Source organism: Vipera berus (genome assembly GCF_964194415.1).
Source record: "Vipera berus genome assembly, chromosome: 6".
NCBI lineage: Eukaryota > Metazoa > Chordata > Lepidosauria > Squamata > Viperidae > Vipera > Vipera berus.
The window spans coordinates 8,599,502-8,621,694 of NC_138208.1; the positions used below are offsets into that span (position 1 = coordinate 8,599,502).

A 22,193-nucleotide genomic window follows, 5' to 3' on the forward strand; every position below is an offset into this window, starting at 1 on the left:
CCTTTTGCGACTTTCCAGCAAGCAAAATCAATGGGGAAGCCAGAGTCACATGATAGCCGTGTGATTAACTTAGCAATTGTAGTGATTCACTTAACAACTGGGGCAAGGAAGGTCGTAAAATGGGGCAAAACTCACTTAACAAATGTCTCACTTAATGACAGAAGTTTTGGGCTCCATTGTAAGTCCAGGATTTCCTGCATTAATGGAGAAGGAATCTAATACCGTGGTTCCCCGAAAATAAGGCCCAGTCTTTTTTATTTTATTTATTTATTTTTTGATTCCAAAAGAGGCATGAGGTCTTATTTTCAGGGGGTGTCTTTTCCATGGTCTCACCTTGCACGCATCTGGAAGGCTCTGATGGCGAAATGGAGGCCGAGGGCAGGGGCACCGCATGCATCGATCTGGAGCTCCATTCTCAGCTGCAGAGGCATTTCCTGAAGGCCTCTGACGGCAAAATGGAGGCCAAGGGAGGCGCCACATGCGTCAATCTGGAGCTCCATTCTCAGCTGCAGAGGCATTTCCTGACATTCTCTGATGGCAAAATAGAGGCTGAGGAGGGGGCGCCGCATGCATCAATCTGGAGCTCCATTCTCAGCTGCAGAGGCATTTTCTGAAGGCCTCTGATGGCAAAATGCAGGCCGAGGGGTGGGGGAGCACTGCATGCGTCAATCCAAAGCTCCATTCTCAGCTGCAGAGGCATTTTCTGAAGACATCTGATGGCAAAATGGAGGCCAAGAGAGGTGCCACGTGTCAATCCAGAGCTCCATTCTCAGCTGCAGAGGCATTTTCTGAAGATGTCTGACGGCAAAATGGAGGCCAAGGGAGGCGCCGCATGTGTCAGTCCGGAGCTCCATTCTCAGCTGCAGAGGCATTTCCTGACATTCTCTGATGGCAAAATGGAGGCTGAGGAGGGGGCGCCGCATGCGTCAATCGGAAGCTCCATTCTCAGCTGCAGAGGCATTTTCGGAAGACGTCTGACGGCAAAATGGAGGCCAAGAGAGGCGCTGCATGCGTCAGTCCGGAGCTCCATTCTCAGATGCAGAGGCATTTCCTGACATTCTCTGACGGCAAAATGGAGGCTGAGGAGGGGGCGCCGCATGCGTCAATCCGTAGCTCCATTCTCAGCTGCAGAGGCATTTCCTGAAGGCCTCTGATGGCAAAATGGGGACTAGGGGGTGATGCGTGCACACCCCACACCCCCGCTCTTGCTTGATTTTTTAGGTTTGCGTCTTGTTCCAAAACTAGGACTTATTTTTGGGGTGGGTGGGTAGGACTTATATTAGGCCCACCTGCAAAAATCAACCCAGGGCTTATTTTCGGGGTAGGCCTTACTTTTGGGGAAACACGGTGGTACCTTTCCAGGCTAACGATGTTTAGTAAAAGTTTTTGTAAGCTACTGCGGTCTTCATCAAATTCAGTGAAGTAGCTAAATGTAACGGCATGTGTGAACAGCCTTCAAAGGCAGGAGGAAGAGCCACAGACTAAGCAACAGTCAGATAACAGGCAAGAGAGCCCATGGGTGGAATAGGAGCATGGCAAATGTCTCAGAAGGAAACTTCTCTAATTTCTTGGACTGCAAAGATAAGGGTGGGGGGAGAGAAATACTAGCCATACCGGAGGTCCTCAACTTACGACAGTTTGTTTAGTGACCGTTCAAAGTTACATCAGCACTGACCTATGACCGTTTTTCACACTTAAAGACCATTTCATCCTTCCTCGTGGTCACACGATCAAAATTCAGACGCTTGGCAACTGACTCATATTTATGACGGTTGCAGTGTCCCCCGGGTCATGTCATCTCCTTTTGTGACCTGACCAGCAAGGTTAACAGAGAAGCTGGATTCACTTAAGAACCCATGTGACTAACTCAACAACTGCAGGGAACCGCTGAACCATCTGTGGCAAGAAAAGTTGTAAAAAGGCAGCAAAACTCACTTAACAACTGTCCCGCTTAGCAACGGAAAGTATGGACTCAGTTGCATTCCGTTAAAATGTGACCTCACAATAAAGTTAGAGCTTTTTAGGGGTGCCTCTTATCTGGACTACCTCACAAAGTTGACGCTTGGGTGATTAGGATTTAAATTGGGAAGATAGGCAGGGGTGATGTGAAAAATGAAGGACAGGTTCTCTGATCAATTAATACAGGTTATGTAGGAGTAACGATGACTTTATGAATGATCCATTTGAATGTGTTCAAACCCATTGCCCTTACCGAGTCCCTTAGTGATAGATCCCCATGCTTCGTTTTCTGTTGTAATTTTTCCCCCTTCTCTTTTAGTATTCTTTTTATCAACAATTAAACGAACGGAAAAAATCCGAAAAGTTTTTTAAAGTTTTGTATGATCGGATGAAAACAGCCCAGCAGGAAATTCGGTCCACGGTGACGGTAAACACAATTGATTTGAGCATCAAAAAGAAGGACGAGGAAACAGACCTGATCTTGTCAGCTCCCAAGAAGAGAGGTAACCAGACAAAAAAAAAAGGGGGGGGGTATTTCTTTCCCTAGGCTGGTTTCAGTGCAGTCAGGAGAAAAAGAGATTTTGGTTAATTTTTTTTTTAAAAAAGGAATAAGAGCACTTGTGTGGCCCACATTGATATTTACTACCTGAGCAAAAAAACCTAATTAATAAATCAAGGTTTTCCTAAATCATTATTGTGCTTTTTAGGAATTCAAGATAACCTATGTATGACATACATCGAAGTACAGTTCTACTGTTAAAGAATTCATTCGTTCATTTTGCCATAAATTTATATGGCTGCCCTTCTCATATACATGACTCTAAGCAGCTAACGGTAAAAATAAATAGGAACAAAATAAAACAATCAGTAATTAAAAACACAAACAACTAAGTTTGTTCATTTATTATTTTGATTATTACTTTATTTATCTATGTGTAGTCCTCGACTTGCGGCCACAACTGAACCCAACATTTCAGTTGCTGAGTGAGAAATTTGTTAACTGAGTTTTGCCCCATTTTACGACCACTGTTAAGTGAATCACTGAAGTGGTTAAGTTAGCAAGACGGTTGTTAAGTGAATCTGGCATTCCCCGTTGACTTTGCTTGTCAGAAGGTTGCAAAATAAATATAAATTCAATAAACTACATTCAATAAACTAAAAGGGGATCACATGATCCCCAGGACGCTGCAACCGTCATAAATATGAGTCAGTTGCCAAGTGTCTGAATTTTGATCATGTGACCAGGGGGATGCTGCAACGGTTGGAAGTATGAACAATGGTCATAACTCACATTTTTCATTGCCATTGTAGCTTTAGACGGTCACCAAATGAACTGTTGTAAGTCGAGGACTACCTATATTTATTCATTATAAATTAGTTGTCATTATTATAAATAAGGGATAAAAATTGTTAGGGAATTTTCCTGGAATAAACGCGATCTGTGAGATGCCAACTTTTTTAACTGCTCAAGTTGTTGGCGCCATGATTGATGTAAGACAGGCACGCTTAGCCATAAGGGTTGAGCAGTGAATTTGATTTGATCTCAAAAGGTTTACTGAAGCATGAAAGTAGCATTTATCTGTCATAACCTCAAACAGCTTCTTACTTCTCCCAGGATTTATGGGCAGGGAGATTGTGCCACCAACAATTGTTTTGAGCCTGGGTGAAGTAAGTATGTGTCGGGCAGAAAGAATCTGGATCACATGTTAAGTTCCGGTTGAGACGATTTATTGCTCAATAACCCTATACACAAGTATCTAGTCAGCTAATGGTCAGCACTGGATTGTCACTAGATAAGAGTCAATGGAATTCAAGAGGGTTGAACTTAGATCCTTTGTGGTAACGTAATGGACTCTAGGCTGATTCCTTTCTTGACACTGACCCCAGGCTCTGCCTGTCCTTCTCCTACAGTATTTTGTTGTTAGCTGCGAAGTCGTGTCCGACCCATCGCGACCCCATGGGCAACGTTCCTCCAGGCCTTCCTGTCCTCTACCATCTTCTGGAGTCCATTTAAGCTCACACCTACTGCTTTAGTGACTCCATGCAGCCACCTCATTCTCTGTCGTCCCATTCTTCTCTTGCCCTCAATCTTTCCCAGTATTAGGCTCTTCTCCAGTGAGTCCTTCCTTCTCATTAGGGGGCCAAAGTATTTGAGTTTCAACTTCAGGATCTGGCCTTCTAAAGAGCCGTCAGGGTTGATCTCCTCTAGGACTGACCGGTTTGATCGCCTTGCAGTCCAAGGGACTCGCAGGAGTCTTCTCCAGCACCATAGTTCAAAGGCCTCAATTCTTTGGTGCTCAGCCTTTCTTATGGTCCAACTTTCACAGCCATACATTGCAACTTGAAAGACCATAGCCTTGACTATACGCACTTTTGTTGACAGGGTGATGTCTCTGCTTTTTAGTGTGCTGTCTAGATTTGCCATGGTTTTCGTTCCCAGGAGCAAGTGTCTTTTAATTTCTTGGCTACAGTCCCCATCTGCAGTGATCTTGGAGCCCAGGAAAATGAAATCTGTCACTACCTCCATTTCTTCCCCATCTATTTGCCAGAAATTGAGAGGGCCAGATGCCATGATCTTGCTTTTCTTAATGTTAAGTTTCAACCTCCTACAGTATATGCATATTCATCAATCAAATCAAACCACCAGATCTTCACTCCTGGAAGCATAGGAGTTGGGGGGTGGGGTTGGAGACAGTGGTGGGATACAAATATGTGAACAACTGGTTCTCTTTGTGGATGCCACTTCCGGAAGTCCATTCTGGGCCTGGGCAACAAAAAATTAGCTATCGGTTGTGGTGTGAACCGGCTGAATCCCACCACTGGTTGGAGGGCTATGGGGAGGTGGTAAGATCATGGGTGTTAGTTAGAATATTGATTGATTGATAACATTTATATGGCCGTCCAGCTCAACCAAGATGCCTTGTGCCTTATAGAAAGAAAAAAACAACAATAACCCTGACGAAAATAATGCAAAAACACAAAATATACACCCCAACAAACCACCTAGCCAACCACACCCAACCGTTTTCATATTGTCGTAAAAACTCCAGGGAGTGATCCATCTAAATCACCAGGTGTCAGCATGGACTCAAAGGATCGACAGATAAAACCCCCTCCTGGTCCTTACAGTACATTATTTAATTGCAATTGTGTTTCTTTTAACTTATCTACAGTTAGGGATTCCAACCTGCATCTGAAAGAAGGAATGAAAGGACAATTGGCGGAAGCTTCCACTGCAACATCCAAAGCTTATTGCATGTATCGCAGAGAAATGGATCCAGAAACTGACCTCATGGGTCCAGGGTCAGATGTGGGATGCACGGATGAAAAATCTTCCGAAGAAATGACCATGAGTCCCACCATTGTGATCATGCAACCCATCTTGAGGTTTCTCCAATTGCTGTGTGAGAATCACAATCGAGAACTTCAGGTAGGCTATTATTATAGTGTATTTTAGAGTGAAGGCTAATACAATCTTGGGTTCTATAAACAGAGGCATAAAATAAAAAATCATGTGAAGTATTAGTACCGCTTTATAAGTATGACCGCACCTCGCATACCACATCTACACATATTTAAATATTTTAGAATACTGATCTAATTAATACTGGGTGGACTTGCGATAACCATGCTTTAGAGCGGGGGGTCTTCAGACTTGGCCCTTTTATGACTTGTGGACTTCAGCTCCCAGAATTCCTCACCCAGCGTGTCTGGCTGAGGAATTCTGGGACTTGAAGTCCACAAGTCATGAAAGGGCCAAGTTTGAAGACCTCTGTTTTAGAGCCTTGAATTGAGTTTATAATGGTATAATCCGCCAGTCATGCTTTAGAGCAATTTATCTATTTTTGTTCATTATTTGTTCAGCTATTTAACTATATATCATGCTGTGAATTGGGCACAAGTCCAATATATATATAAAACGCTGAGCGGTGGCTCAGTGGGTTAGGCCGCTGAGCTTGTCGATCAGAAGGTCGGCAGTTTGGCGGGTCAAATCCCGAGTGCCGCGTAACAGAGTGAGCGCCTGTTACTCGTCCCAGCTTCTGCCAACCTAGCAGTTCGAAAGCACCTAAAAATGCAAGTAGAAAAATAGGGACCACTACGGTGGGAAGGTAACAGCGTTCCGTGCGCCTTTGGCGTCTAGTCATGCCGGCCACATGACCACGGAGACATCCTCGGACAAGCGCTGGCTCTTCGGCTTTGAAACGGAGATGAGCACCGGCCCCTAGAGTCGGAAACGACTAGCACACATGTGCGGGGGAACCTTTACCTTTTACCTTTTACTAATCGTTAAATTTATGGTAATGTCGATCATGATACAATGTTAAATAGCCACAGTATAAACTACACTTTAAAAATCCATGTTAGACCATGACTTTGATTCTTTTTTCAAACTGAGTTAAAAGAAAGATACGTTACAGTCAGAATCACACCAAATCCCAATAGTTAAGTCTTCCAACCCTGGCTTAGCATTATCTCTCATTCGAACCATTACCTATTTTTCGTCAGTTGTTTTGTTTCCTTCTTTTTCCAGAACTTTTTAAGAAACCAGAACAACAAGACAAACTACAACCTAGTATGTGAGACCCTTCAGTTTTTGGATTGTATTTGCGGAAGTACCACAGGTGGGCTAGGACTTCTGGGCCTATACATCAAAGAAAAAAACGTAGCTTTGGTGAATCAAACCCTTGAAAGTTTGACTGAGTACTGTCAAGGCCCCTGCCATGAAAATCAGGTAGGTTTAGCCCCCAGAGAAGAATCTGAACTGAATGTGAACTCAGATTTTCTTTCTTCGTTTCAAAAATCCCTCATTAATAATAATAATAATAATAATAATAATAATAATAATAATAATAATAATAATAATAATAATAATAATAATAATAATGTTGGAAGGAACCTTGGAGGTCATCTAGTTCAACCCCCTGCTCAGGCAGGAAAACCTATACCATAATGATGATGATGATGATGATGTTGGAAGGAACCTTGGAGGTCATCTAGTTCAACCCCCTGCTCAGGCAGGAAAACCTATACCATTTCAGACAAATGGCTGTCCAGTCTCTTCTTAAAAACTTCCAGTGTTGGAGCATTCACAGCTTCTGGATGCAGGTTGTTCCACTGGTTAATTGTTCTGACTGTCAGGAAGTTTCTCCTTAGTTCTAGGTTGCTTCTCTCTTGGGTTAGTTTCCATCCATTGCTTCTTCTCCTGCCTTGAGGCACTTTGGAGAATAGCTTGACTCCCTCTTCTTTGGGGCAGCCCCTGAGATATTGGAACATGGCTATCATGTCCCCCCTGGTCCTTCTCTTCATTAAACTAGACACACCCAATTCCAGCAACCGTTCCTTATATGTTTTAGCCTCCAGTCCCCTGATCATCTTTGTTTCTCTTCTCTGTGATTGAAAACATGGCCTTTCTATTGGGGAAACTGTGGTAAATGAGGTATTTCTTCTATTGGTCGTTTAGATCCCCAATTCTTGCACACTTTTTTAGAACAGGGACCGGGATCTGGATTCAGTCCAGGGATGAGATCTTCCCCACCCCCACCCACCATATGTTCCAGTAGATTGTGTGATATCACAGGTTGTGGGGACCTTGGAAGTCTCTAAGCTTGTTTGTTTCCTGTAGACGTTTCATTACCCAACTAGGCAACATCGTCAGTGCTAGAAGGGAGTGGGGTTTGCTCTGTACTATCCAATTACCATCTAAGAACTCAGGCAAACAATCCAAGAGTAATCCCAAAGATGTGCTTTTTTTTCAAAAGCCAACTGGACTTTCTTCGCTTTTCCTTGAAGACGTTTCGCTTCTCATCCTAGAAGCTTCTTCAGCTCTGACTGGATGGTGGGGAGCAGAAGGATTTATATTCTTTGCATTCTTTTAGAGAGTCATTGAGGCCAGCTATCCGCAAGGAATATAAATCCTTCCGTTCCCCACCATCCAGTCAGAGCTGAAGAAGCTTCTTGGATGAGAAGCAAAATGCCTTCAAAGAAAAACAAGATTAAGTCCAGTTGCCTCTTGAAAAAAGCACCTTTGGGACAACCATGACTTGGATGACTGAGAATCTCCATAGATGTGTTGCAGTGAAGGGTTTGTAGGGCTAAATCTGGCAAAAAGATAAGTTTGAAATAGTCATGAAACATTCTTACGGGTTGTCTATATGGGGGTGTTCAGTCATCCAGGTCATGGTTTGTCCCAAAGGTGCTTTTTCAAGAGGCAACTGGACTTTCTTGTTTTTCTTTTGAAGACGTTTTGCTTCTCATCCAAGAAGCTTCTTCAGCTCTGACTTCAGCTCAGCTCCTTCCATTCCCCATCATCCAGTCAGAGCTGAAGAAGCTTCTTGGAGAAGAAGCAAAAAAAAGTCTTCAAAGAAAAACAAGGAAGTCCAGTTGCCTCTTGAAAAAAGCACCTTTGGGACAACCATGACTTGGATGACTGAGACTCTCCATAGATGTGTTGCAGTGAAGGGTTTGTAGGGCTAAATCTGGCAAAAAGATAAGTTTGAAATAGTCATGAAACATTCTTATGGGTTGTCTATATGGGGGTGCTCAGTCATCCAGGTCATGGTTTGTCCCAAAGGTGCTTTTTCAAGAGGCAACTGGACTTTCTTGTTTTTCTTTTGAAGACGTTTTGCTTCTCATCCAAGAAGCTTCTTCAGCTCTGACTTCAGCTCAGCTCCTTCCATTCCCCATCATCCAGTCAGAGCTGAAGAAGCTTCTTGGAGGAGAAGCCAAAAAAAACTCTTCAAAGAAAAACAAGGAAGTCCAGTTGCCTCTTGAAAAAGCACCTTTGGCATTCTTACGGATTGACAATGGTAACAATTCCATTTTGAATAGAATTACTTCACAACCAGCGCTACTTATGACTCTGTTTTGAACTTCCGATGGCTGCCCTCTGCCACGGTCACGTGACCGCCTTTTGGTTGCTTGGCAACCCAGTCACACTTATAGCCATCTGAATTGTCCCGTAGTCATATGACGGTGATCAGACACTTTTCTTTTAAAGCCAGAAATAGATCTTTACTTGGCAAAAACATCCATGGACTGAAACTCAGGCAAACAATCCAAGAGTAAATCCAAAGGTGTTTTTTTTTTCCAAAAGCCAACTGGGCTTTCTTTGCTTTTCCTTGAAGACGTTTCGCTTCTCATCCCAGAAGCTTCTTCAGTTCAGTTCTTCAGAACTGAAGCCCCTTTGGGACACCCGTGACCTGAATGGCTGAGAATCTCCGTAGACAATCAAATAGTAAATAGCCCAATCAAGGATCCAGAAAGAAGAAAACCACACTCCCGCCAACACCGAAAGGGCACACCGCTGGAATATAAACAGCGAGCAAACCATCCTGTCTTCTAGCACTGATGATGTTACCGAGTTGGGCCATGAAATGTCTGCTAGAAAGTCATCAAGCTCAACGAGCACCAAGGACCCCCACAGTTCAACCCTGACCCCCACAAGTATTCCACTTCTGTTTGATATCGTGGGTTTTGAGGGAGCAAGACCCTGCCTCCTTGACGAAAGCCTATACCAGTCCGTCACTGTCTATGGATGTTCTCAATCATCCAGGTCACGGTGGTCCCAAAGGTGATTTTCAACAGCCAATTGGACTTATTTGTGGGTTGTTGGTTTTTGTTTTTTTTTTTTGTTAAAAATGTTTCGCATCTTATCCGAGAAGCTTCTTCAGTTCTTCTTCAAAACCTGGAAGAAAAAGCAAAATGTTTTCAAGGAAAAAAACCCCCAAGAAAGTCCAGTTGCCCTTTGGGGCTGTCCATCATTGTTTTGTGTTTTTTTGTTTCCACGCAGAGGAAATGGGCAGCGTAGCTGTCAGCAACGTCCTACGTGCACGCAAGCACTGTATGCGAGTTAAATGTTGAATTAGCATGCTCTGGTTTGCCGCACTTAAGAGGATTATGTCTGCCATGGAATCCCTCCAGTTTGCATGACCTTTTGAGGGAAATGAGGGTAGTCTGTTGGCTGAGTTGCTCCATTGCGTACTTTTTCCACTGGAGAAGATGTACAGTATTTACAACGGTGCTGTTTATCGTGCCTTTTGTCCACCGCTCTGCACGTTTTCCCTGGTAGAAAGATGCACGGCAAATGAATCAAATCCTTTGGGATGTCCCAAAGAGGCTTTGTTTCAAAAGGCAACTGGACTTTCTTGCTTTTCCTTGAAGACGTTTCGCTTCTCATCCAAGAAGCGTCTTCAGTTCCGCTTTGAAATCCCCCACCGTTCAGTCGGAACCGAAGGAGATTCTTGGGTGAGAAACAAAAACATCTTCGAGCAAAAGAAGAAAGTCCGGCTGCCTTTTGAAACAAAGCACCTTTGGGACCACCACATCACCTGGGGTGACTCAGAATCTCCTTAGCTCAGGGGTAGGCGACCTTGGCCCTTTTATGACTCGTGGACTTCAACTCCCAGAATTCCTGAGCCAGCATGGCTCAGCTTGGAAACCTCTCCCTTTTCCCTCAGCGTGGCTGGCTCAGGAATTCTGGGAGTTGAAGTCCACGAGTCATAAAAGAGCCAAGGTTGCCTACCACTGCCTTAGATGATTCCTTAGTTTAGGATATTATTCATCTTTCGGAGAAAGGGGGAAAGGAAGGGAACTATTTTTTATGCCATGTGTTGTTATGTCTTCATTTGCTTTTTGCAGACCTGCATAGCCACCCATGAGTCTAATGGCATTGACATCATCATCGCACTGATCCTAAATGATATCAATCCTCTTGGGAAATATCGGATGGACCTGGTGCTACAGTTGAAGGTATGAAATTCCACCATGTGTACATCGTCCCCATCTTTCTTGACCTCATTGGGCTCCCACTGTCACAATTGGAGATGGATGTAAGAAGGACAGAAGTATCTCATCCATGGTCAGGAGAAGAAGCGCACGGCTCTAGCCTACTCTTGGGAGGGTCAGGTCAGCTGTCTTAACTGCTGCTCTGCTGGTCCTAATGAGAGAGACAAGATCCAAACATATATTCTGTACACGAGAATATTTATAGCTCAGGGTTGAAATGAGGGGTCCCTGGTGCTCTCTGAGCTTGGCGGTTTTCTTGCAGATGTTTGTGGTGAATTGATGATGTTACCTAGTTTGGGTCATGAAACGTCTGCAAGAAAACCGCCAAGCTCAGAGAGCACCAAGGACCCCACAGTCCTCCTCCTCCTCTTCCTCTCTTCAAGCCCTACTCCCTTCTAGCCCTGATGATGTTACCTACTTGGGTAATGAAACGTCTGCAAGAAAACTGCCAAGCTCAGAGATCACCAAGGATCCCACTGTCGTCGTCCTCCTCCTCCTCCTCCTCCTCACATACCCCTCTCCCTTCTAGCACTGATGATGTTACCTAGTTTGGATCATGAAACATCTTCAAGAATACCGCCAAGCTCAGAGAGCACCAAGGACCCCATAGTCCTCCTCCTCCTCCTCCTCCTCCTCCTCCTCTCCTCAAGCCCTACTCCCTTCTACCCCTGATGATGTTACCTACTTGGGTCATGAAACGTCCTCAAGAAAACCGCCAAGCTCAGAGAGCACCAGGGACCCCACGGTCCTCCTCCTCCTCCTCCTCCTCCTCCTCCTCCTCCTCCTCCTCCTCTCCGCAAACCTTACAGCAGGGGTCTTCAAACTTGGCCCTTTTATGACTTGTGGACTTCAGCTCCCAGAATTCCTCAGCCAGCGTGCCTGGCTGAGGAATTCTGGGAGTTGAAGTCCAGAAGTCATAAAAGGGCCAAGTTTGAAGACCCCTGCCTTACAGTGACGGAGCACCCACAACTTCTGAAGGCAAACCATCCCACTGGTTAATTGTTCTAACAGTCAGGAAATTTTTCCTTAGTTCTAGGTTGGTAGTCCTCAAATTACAACTGTAACGGAGCCTGTCCATAATGGTCTTAAGTTATAATGGTTGTAAGATGGGTTGGTCACATGACTGCCCAAATTTTTTAACTTTTTTTTTTTGCAGCAGTTGGGAAGCTGCATAAAACAAACGCCACAGTTGTTAAGTCAATGCACGGTCTGGGAAACAGACTTCAGAAAAGGCTCTCTTCACTCACCTCCAGCTCTTATAAATATCTATTTATTTTTAATTAAGTTCTGCAATATGGTGATAAAGCCGTCGTGCCTTCCGTAAAGCAACAACAGCAACAACAAACCCACCAAAAGATTCAAGGCATTTAAAAACCTTGTCTGATAACGAACGGCTGTGCCTGCAACTTCAGATAAAGGAAAAATAAGGGTTATCAATCCATGAAGTAGATTTTAACGGTGTCTCAATTTGGCTTGATGTTTTTTTTTAGAATAACGCCTCTAAGCTTTTGTTGGCTATAATGGAAAGCAGGCATGACAGCGAAAATGCAGAAAGGGTCCTTTTCAACATGAGACCAAAAGAGCTGGTAAGTATCTTTTTACCTGGTTTTATAACTGAGCACAGCAAAATATATTTCATTTTTATTTTTTTTATTTTAATTCCATTTATATCCCGCCCTTCTCCAAAGACTCAGGGCGGCTTACAAGCTTAGCAGTAGCCTTCATTCTATGTATATGCCTGCTTATTAGGGCTTTCACACACCCCCCCAAGCGGCATTATTACAAAGTCAGCTTAATTGCCCCCAACAATCTGGGTCCTCATTTTACCTACCTCGGAAGGATGGAAGGCTGAGTCAAGGTAGTAAAGGTAAAGGTAAAGGTTCCCCCGCACTTGCGTGCTAGTCATTTCCAACTCTAGGGGCCGGTGCTCATCTCCGTTTCAAAGCCGAAGAGCCAGCGCTTGTCCGAGGACGTCTCCGTGGTCATGTGGCCGGCATGACTAGACACCAAAGGCGCCCGGAACGCTGTTACCTTCCCACCGGAGTGGTCCCTATTTTTCTACTTGCATTTTTACGTGCTTTCGAACTGCTAGGTTGGCAGAAGCTGGGACGAGTAACAGGCGCTCACTCTGTTACGTGGCACTTGGGATTTGACCCGCCAAACTGCCGACCTTCTGATCGACAAGCTCAGCGTCCTAACTAGCAAGGTGGTTTTGACCCTCACAATGACTAGAATATAGGCGGTCCTTGACTTACAACCACACTTGGGGGCCCAAATTTTTTGTTCCTAAGCAAGACATTTGTTAAGTGAATTTTGCCTCATTTTACGACATTTCGTGCCACGGTTGTTAAGTGAAACACCATGGTTGTTAAGTTAATAACCTGGTAGTTAAGTGAATCTGGCTTTCCCCATTGACTTTGCCTGTCAGAAGGTCGCCAAAGGGGATCACGTGACCCTGGGACACTGCGACCGTCATAAATATGAAACCAGTTTGCCAAGGGTCAGAATTTTGATCACGTGACCATGGGGAGGCAGCAACAGCCGTAACTGTGAGAAACGGTCATAAGTCACTTTTGTCTGTGCCGTTGTAACTTTGAACGCTCATTAAACGAACTGTGGCTTAATACCACTTATACTGGTTGAAGTTATACAGCCAGCCGATTAAAAAAATAAGGTAGGATATAAAGAGATTATTGAACTGAGATTGGACCAAAGCATTACGAATATGCAGATATTATTATCTGAAACAAAAGAACACTTAGAGCCAGTGGTGGGATTCAGCTAGTTCTCACTGGTTCGACAGAACCGGTAGCTAATTTTTTTGTTGCCTAGGCCCAGAATGGACTTCCAGAAGAGGCATCCACCTAGAGAACCGGTTGTTCACCTATTTGAATCCCACCACTGCTTAGATCTCAGTCAATTTAATACAGTAATTAAAGAAATCTGTTTTCTAGGTGGACGTTATGAAGAACGCGTACAACCAGGGGGTGGAGAACGATCAGGAAGAGGAGAATGGGGATGAGAGTATTTCACCAAAAGATGTTGGGCATAATATCTATATATTAGCTCACCAGGTATGTTGTTGTGTTGCCTTTTGGGGCTTTGTAGGACAACTCTGTATAGAAGGGGTCACAAAATGTCTCACAGCATTCAGTAGCTCTCATAAGAGGGAGGCGGTTATAGGGATTGTGGGCTTAAGCACCTCAAGACTGGAAATTCTCTCTAAAATGTGTGTATGTTTGTGTAAGACAGGGGTCTTCAAAGTTGGCTCTTTTATGACTTGTGGACTTCAACTCCCAGAATTCCTCAGCCGACGTGCCTGGCTGAGGAATTCTGGGAGTTGAAGTCCACAAGTCGTAAAAGGGCCAAGTTTGAAGACCCCTGCTTGTGGACTTCAATTCCCAGAATTCCTCAACCAGCGTGCCTGACTGAGGAATTCTGGGAGTTGAAGTCCACAAGTTGTAAAAGGGCCAAGTTTGAAGACCCCTGATGTAAAAGATGAAGACAGGGAGAGAAATGTCGGTCAGAAATCCCTGGATGAATACAGGTAGTCCTCGACTTATGACTGCAACAGAGCCCAACCTTTCTGTTGCTAAGCTGAGACAGTTGTTAAGTGAGTTTTGCTCCAGTTTACGACCTTTCTTGCCGCAGTTGTGAAGTGAATCACTTTAGTGGTTAAGTCAGCAACACCGTTGTTAAGTGAATCTGGCTTCCCCATTGACTTTGCTCATCAGAAGGTCCCAAAAGGGTGATCACGTGACCCCGGGACACTACTGTGATCAGAAATACGAGTCAGTGTCCAAGTGTCTGAATCTTGATCACGTGACCGTGGGGATGCCGCAGCAGTCGTAAGTGTGGAAAACGGTCGTAAGTCGCTTTTTTCAGTGCCGCCGCAACTTTGGTCACTAAACAAACGCTTGTAAGTCGAGGACTGCCTGCACCAACATTGCCGATGCTCGTGAAAAAAAAACAGGACGAAGAAATGAAGTTGCCCAGAGAATGAAAGCACTTTTTGTTAAGAAGTTGCAAAATATAGCACAAAGTCACGTGATATCCTTACGAAAATCGATTCATGGAAAACAGTTGAAAACCTGGAGAAATGAGCAGGGGGCTGGACTAGAAGACCTCCAAGGACCTTTCCGGCTCAATTTTGATTGATGGATTGATTGATTTTTATCTCCGTCATATTTATTTTCTGCTTCCTGCTTTTTCAGCTGTTCATAACTCATGTTTCTCCCCCCACCCCCCCACCCCCCACCCCCAAGTCTGGAAGACATCTCACCAGCCACAAGGCAATAAATCTCTTCCTTCTGATGCATTTCTGGAACAGACTTCGCTCCATTTAGCGAAGTCTGCAGATCTTCAAAACTTGCCGTGGTGAATATAATTTAGCTGGGTTTTTTTATTATTATTAAGGGAAAGTAATAAGAGGGTAGATGGTTTCCAATCTTTTGGCTGATTAGAGGAAGCTGTAAAAAACCAGACACAAGTTTTATTTTTATTCTTACGTGGGCCGCCAATTTATTTTAGAGGCATGCAAACTCTCAGTTTCATGTAGACATTTCTACATATATATATATATATATATATATATATATATATATATATATATATATATATATATATATATATATATATATATATATACTTTTTTCAATGCAACATCCTTTCCTGTCATTACTTGTGGTTGAACTTACCAGAAGTAGGGGAAATGACTGATTTTTACATGCTTTGGGAGACATAAATAGGACCCAAGTTAGCATGGCAAATAAGTGAATGTGACATGTTGCCAAATGTGACAAGGATGAGATATGTTGCAAAGAACATATCGTGGTTACCTTCTCGTTACCAAGCTAGGAGCGCTCACTGTCTCCTGTGTCACTTTAGATATTTCTATTTTTTTTCTTTTTTCACTATCTCCCTTTCATTTCCCATCTCCCTTCCATCTGCTATTTTAGGTCAGCCTTTGCCAACGATTGCAAATGCCTCTCCTGAAGTGAGCAAAAATTATTCTTATTCTTACTCCACGTAGAGCTGGTGAGCATACGCGGCCTTCCATTAAGAAAGCTGAAGCAATTTTGAGGGCTCAGCTCATGTACCTTCGCCTCCACAGTAGATACAGAAGAGAGTTGGAAGTTGGAAGGGACCTTGGAGGTCATCTAGTCCAGGGCTTTTCAACCTTTTCACCCATTTTGTACCACTTTTAGGATAGGGCAACATCCGAGGACCACCAGTCGCCTAGCAAGGTGTCAAAAACTTGATGACTAAAAAAAAAAGGAAAAAAGTGATGAAGTACAGGTAGTCCTTGACTTACAACAGTTCACGTAGTGACTGTTTGAAGTTACAATGGCACTGGAAAAAGTGCCCCCCCAAGCCACAACCGAGCAAGACACCTACCTGCCTGCCCGGCAGCGCTCTTCCTCCTGTCCGAGGTTTTCATTGTTGTGAGCATTTCTGTTGAGGATTGGCAGCGGGGATAGGGTGGGGGGCGGTGTTTGGTTTTTATTCCGCCCATCTGCTGGGTGGTTGCAGCAGGTTTTGGTCACTTCACATGACCCTGGGACACCGTGACCATCATAAATATGAATCAGTTGCCAAGCATCTGAATGTAAATCACAAGATCCTGGAGATGCTGCAACATTCCAGCTGATGAGTGCTTCTTCTCGGCTCAGAAGCGCCAGGATCAGCACTGAGCTCCAGCTGGAGCCTGGCGCTGATCCTGGCGCTTCCACTGAGCCCTGACAGCCCTGCAGCTCCAGCCGTCTCTCGCTCAGACTTGTGCGGTGCTGCTACCGCTTCAGCTCATTCCCCTCCCCCGCTACCACTTTTCTAGGATAGCCGCGTACCACCTGCCAGGTGCCAATGTACCACAAGTGGTACCTGTACCACTGGTTGAAAAGCCCTGATCTAGTCCAACCACCTGCTCAGGCAGGAAACCCTATACCATTTCAGACAAATGGCTGTCCAGTCCGTTCTTTAAAACTTCCAGTGTTGGAGCATTCACAGCTTCTGGAGGCAGGTTGTTCCACTGGTTAATTGTTCTAACTGTCAGGAAGTTTCTCCTTAGCTCTAGGTTGCTTCTCTCCTTGACTAGTTTCCACCCATTGTTTCTTGTCCTGCCTTCTGGTAGTTTGACCCCCTCTTCTTTGTGGCAGCCCCTCAAATATTGGAACACTGCTATCACGTCCCCCCTAATGCATCTTTTCATTAAACTAAGCATCCCCAATTCCTGCAACCGCTCTTCCTAAGTTTTAGCCTCCTGCCCCCTAATCATCTTCGTTGCTCTTCTCTGCACTCTTTCCAAAATCTCAACATCTTTTTTTATCACGTGGTGACCAAAACTGGATGCAGTATGCCAGGTGTGGTCTTAAAAATAAAATAAGAGGGGTAAAATAAGAGGGGTGGAATTAGCTGGCCAGATAATCCTGCGAATTACTTAAAGCATTGTGCAGATGTTGCCTTCAACAAATTCTTCAGAAAAATATCTCCGTACCAAACATGGGATATGTTTGCTAATAAAACGCCTTTCTCTGTTAAGGGAGAAATTGCACACATTGCAGAAAGTGTTCTTAAGAAGGGATGGAAAACGTTTAATCTCCCAAGAGAGCTTTTTTGAAGCAAAAGTTGGTGGTTTGGCCACTCATTGCTAGAAGCCAGTTCTCCTAGTAATTGCTTATATGTAAATTTGTCTTCCGATAGCCGAATGGTCTGATGAAATCTTTCATCTGCCTCGGTTAAAATTAGCTATTGTGGTCTGAAAACTGGCCCGTGACTTCATTGGAAACCAACATCTGCTTGAATGTCTCGCCTTGAACATCTCACGGATGTCAACCTTCCTTTGCACTGATTAAATTCTTGACACGTGTCATTACTTGCGAAGGCCTGTCACTTGTCATAATCCTGGCGTTATCATCTGGGTGAGACAAGATAATGGGGTTAGGGTGACAGCAGCTAATTAACCTCAGATGAAATTGGAAAGAGATGTTTGGTGTGGCTTGCTTAATGCTGAAATGGATGGCAAGAATATTCAGGAACCACTGTGTAGCTCATGAAAATGGCACGTGGATTAATTTTCAACAGGTGATCTAGTCAGGTTGATGAAGCAGGGATTCCTTGAGTGTGAGCTCCAGAATGTTTTAAGGAACTGGACCTCCCGTGCAAGAAAAGGGGGCCTGTGGTCTCTTGCATGGGGTGAAAATGAGAACAACAAGCTACTCCGATCCTAGTTAGGACATGGTTGACTATGGTCAATATCATTTGCATACTAGACTAGACATGAAACCTATTGGGAAGGATTCAGACAATCCACTTCCTCCTGGAATTTGAAATGGGATACAAGCTTCAATGGCTTTTGATATCATCGATCATGGTGTCCTCCTGAATCAACTGTGGGCCTGGGGTGGTTCTCCTCCTTTTTCCATGGGAGAAGAGCTCAAGTACAAAGCTTCTATACATACATATACATATATACACATACGTATATACGTATATATTGTATATAGCACGTTTATATGTGTGTTACGCGTGTGTACACTTTTGAGAGCAGGCAAAGAGTTTCATTTTTAATCTGTGCCAGTGTGCCTGCTGTAAAAAATGTCAATAAAGATTAAAGGTTATCGCTTCCAGTTTATGGGGTTCAAATATGATTAATATGCTGTGATATTCAGCTGTTCATTTCAAGCCCTGCATTCTGAAGTGATGTTGCTAAGGTCTTGGGATACAGTGGGAATCGCTTCGTCTCCTCCTCCTTCTAAAATGCATGACTTGTAACCTTCAGCAGTCTCTTTCTTCAAGCTGGCATCTCCCCGATCCTAGTTAGGACATGGATGACTATGGACTAAGGCAGGGTTAGGCAACCTTGGCTCTTTTATGACTCGTGGACTTCAACTCCCAGAATTCCTGAGCCAGCCATGCTGAGGGAAAAGGAAGAGGTTTCCAAGCTGAGCCATGCTGACTCAGGAATTCTGGGAGTTGAAGTCCACGACCCATAAAAGAGCCAGGTTTGCCTACCCCTGGACTAAGGATTCAGACAATCCATTTCCTCCCGGATTTTAAACATTACAAGTTTACAAGTCATGCATTTTAGTAAATAATCAGAAAACGGTTAAGCGGTTCCCATTGTCTTCGGTTGCACACAGGTAGTCCTTGCCTTACGACTGTTCATTTAGTGATCATAAAAAGTTACAACAGCATTAGGAAAAAATGTAATTGATGGCCATTTTTCACAGCTACAACCTTTGTAGCATCCTCATGATCCAGCCTAATGCTGGAAAAGATTGAGGGCAAGAGAAGAAGGGGACGACAGAGAATGAGGTGGCTGGATGGAGTCACTGAAGCAGTAGGCCTGAGCTTAAATGGACTGCAGAAGATGGTAGAGGACAGGAAGGCCTGGAGGAACGTTGTCCATGGGGTCGCGATGGGTCGGACACGACTTCACAGCTAGCAACAAAATACTGTAGGAGAAGGACAGGCAGAGTCTGGGGTCAGTGTCAAAAAAGGAATCAGCCTAGAGTCCATTACGTTAGCACAAAGGATCTAAGTTCAACCCTCTTGAATTCCATTGGCTCTTATCTAGTGACAATCCAGTGCTGACCATTAGCTGACTAGATACTTGTGTATAGGGTTATTGAGCAATAAACCGTCTCAACCGGAACTTAACATGTGATCCAGATTCTTTCTGCCCGACACATACTTACTTCACTCAGGCTCAAAACAATTGTTGGTGGCACAATCTCCCTGCCTATAAATCCTGGGAGAAGTAAGAAGCTGTTTGAGGTTATGACAGATAAATGCTACTTTCATGCTTCAGTAAACCTTTTGAGATCAAATCAAATTCACTGCTCAACCCTTATGGCTAAGCGTGCCTGTCTTACATCAATCATGGCGCCAACAACTTGAGCAGTTAAAAAAGTTGGCATCTCACAGAACGCGTTTATTCCAGGAAAATTCCCTAACATTTTTTATCCCTTATTTATAATAATGACAACTAATTATAATGAATAAATATAGGTAGTCCTCGACTTGCAACAGTTCATTTGGTTGACCGTCTAAAGCTAGAATGGCAATGAAAAATGTGAGTTATGACCACACGTACGACCATTGCAGCATCCCCCTGGTCACATGATCAAAATTCAGACGCTTGGCAACTGACTCATATTTATGACGGTTGCAGCATCCTGGGGATCACGTGATCCCCTTTTGCAACCTTCTGACAAGCAAAGTCAACGGGGAATGCCAGATTCACTTAACTGATAACAACTGAGACAAGGAAGGTTGTAAAATGGGGCAAAACTCACTTAACAAATGTCTGAACAGCAAGAGAAATTTCAGCTCGATTGTGGACGTAAGTCGAGGACTACCTGAATATGTCCTTTGCCTTTTATCTACAAGCTACCCAGATGCCACCTCTAGCATTTTTTCCCCCTCCTTTTCGCTTCTAGTTGTCCCGTCACAATAAAGTATTGCAACACATGCTGAAGCCTGGGGCAGATCCAGAAGAAGGAGATGAAGCTTTGAAGTATTACGCCAACCACACCGCTCAAATTGAGGTAAACGCTTTCCCGCTGAACTGAAAATATTTGTAGCCTTCAATGCTACTTTCCACCTCACGGAGGACTCCTGCTGCTGCTCCTTACTTGAGATATGAGATTTGTTGAAATAATAGCGGCAGTTCATGAGGGGATCTTCCTTCTGTTGCTTTGTAAGGTGGAATTGTCATCAGGAATGAGCAGGTAGCAAACTGTGGGTTACGCCAAGGGTGTAGGAGATCCTCAGGTTTCCCACCAAGTTTTGCTCAAAGAATGGCTCAGCACTGTTTGCTTACAAATTCAGTCATAAATAATGTTTATTCCCTAAAAATTGGGAAAGTTTCGTATTTCCTAAATCTTATTGTCACACTTTCTGCGCTGTATCACAATGTGTAGCTGTTCATGAAGAGATTTAATTCTGAAGTTAAACAGCATCCATATTGGATATTGGATATTGGATATTGGATATTGGATAATGGATGGAGAGAGAGAGAGAGAGAGATTGTCAAAATAATAGATAGATAGATAGATGATAGATAGATAGATAGATAGATAGATAGATAGATAGATAGATAGATAGATAGATAGACTGTCCACATATCATAGATAGATAGATAGATAGATATTGTCAACATATGATAGATAGATAGATATAGATAGATAGATAGATAGATAGATAGATAGATGATAGATAGATAGATAGATAGATAGATAGATATAGATAGATAGATAGATAGATAGACAGACAGACAGACAGACAGACAGACAGACAGACAGATAGATAGATAGATAGATAGATAGATACTGTCAACATATGATAGATAGATAGACTGTCCACATATAGATAGATAGATAGATAGATAGATAGATAGATAGATAGATAGATAGATACTGTCAACATATAATAGATAGATAGATGATTGATAGGTGATAGAGACAGACAGACAGACAGACAGACAGAAAGATAGAAGATTGCTAGATGAGATAGATAGGTAGATAAAAATTGGACTCTGTTTAATAAAAGTACAAAAAGAAAACATTAGAGGAAACAGAACAAGGATAGAAGGGTATATGTGTGTGTGTGTGTGTGTGTGTGTATATATTTATTAAAACTTTTTAAGATGATAAAAGCTAACACAAACTAGTAGAAAGTAAGAAATAAAAAATAAAAAATAAATCAAAGAAAAAAGTAGGGGAAAAAAGACAAATGTTTTAAAAAAAAAGTGAAACTAAGGAAGTGGCATCAAGTACAGATAGTCCTTGACTTACAACCGCAACTGCGCCCCAAACCTCTTTTGTTAAGTGAGACATTTGTTAAGTGAGTTTTGCCACAGTTGTTAAGTGAATCACTGCAGTTGTTAAGTTAGTAATACGGTTGTTAAGTGAATCTGGCTTCCCCGTTGACTTTGCTTGTCAGACGGTCGCAAAAGGGGATCACTTGACCTGGGGACACAGCAACGGTCATAAATGTGAGTCAGTTGCCAAGCATCTGAATTTTGATCACGTGACCACGGGGATGCTGCAAAGGCTGTAACTGTGAAAAACGGTCATAAGTCATTTTTTCCAGTGCTGTCATAACTTTGAACAGTCACTAAATGAACTGTTGTAAGTCATGGACTGGCTGTATTCTGCACAGCAATTATAAGTACTGTACAAATATTTTTTGACCTCCTTCTAATTCTGCATCCTATTAATATTCTTTCTGTAATCTATCACCAAAACCATAAGTCTCAATTTTAAAAAAAATTGTTCTAATTAGGATTAGGTTTGTGCTATGCGTCTTAGTTTTAGCTTTTTATGTCCTTGTTTTTGAAAGGCAACAGAGATCTTGTTAAATGAACAAATAAGCTCTCTCTGCTTTTCATGCTGGTTTTTGGTGTTTTGTTTTAATGTAGCATTCTTCTTTCATTCCAGATATTACCT

The 22,193-nt window shown here is 43.3% G+C and overlaps 1 protein-coding gene across 3 annotated transcripts in view; it reads left to right on the forward strand.

Annotated features, from left to right (window-relative positions):
- Nucleotides 1-22,193, forward strand: part of ITPR2 (inositol 1,4,5-trisphosphate receptor type 2) — a 182,328-nt gene that overhangs the window by 121,295 nt on the left and 38,840 nt on the right. For all 3 annotated transcript variants that reach the window (XM_081330822.1, XM_081330820.1, XM_081330821.1), the window contains exons 40-46: nucleotides 2,279-2,462; nucleotides 5,133-5,389; nucleotides 6,491-6,691; nucleotides 10,597-10,707; nucleotides 12,234-12,329; nucleotides 13,698-13,817; nucleotides 20,184-20,291. In XM_081330822.1, coding sequence (XP_081186948.1) covers nucleotides 2,279-2,462; nucleotides 5,133-5,389; nucleotides 6,491-6,691; nucleotides 10,597-10,707; nucleotides 12,234-12,329; nucleotides 13,698-13,817; nucleotides 20,184-20,291 — 1,077 coding nt within the window. The remainder of the gene's footprint in view (nucleotides 1-2,278; nucleotides 2,463-5,132; nucleotides 5,390-6,490; nucleotides 6,692-10,596; nucleotides 10,708-12,233; nucleotides 12,330-13,697; nucleotides 13,818-20,183; nucleotides 20,292-22,193) is intronic.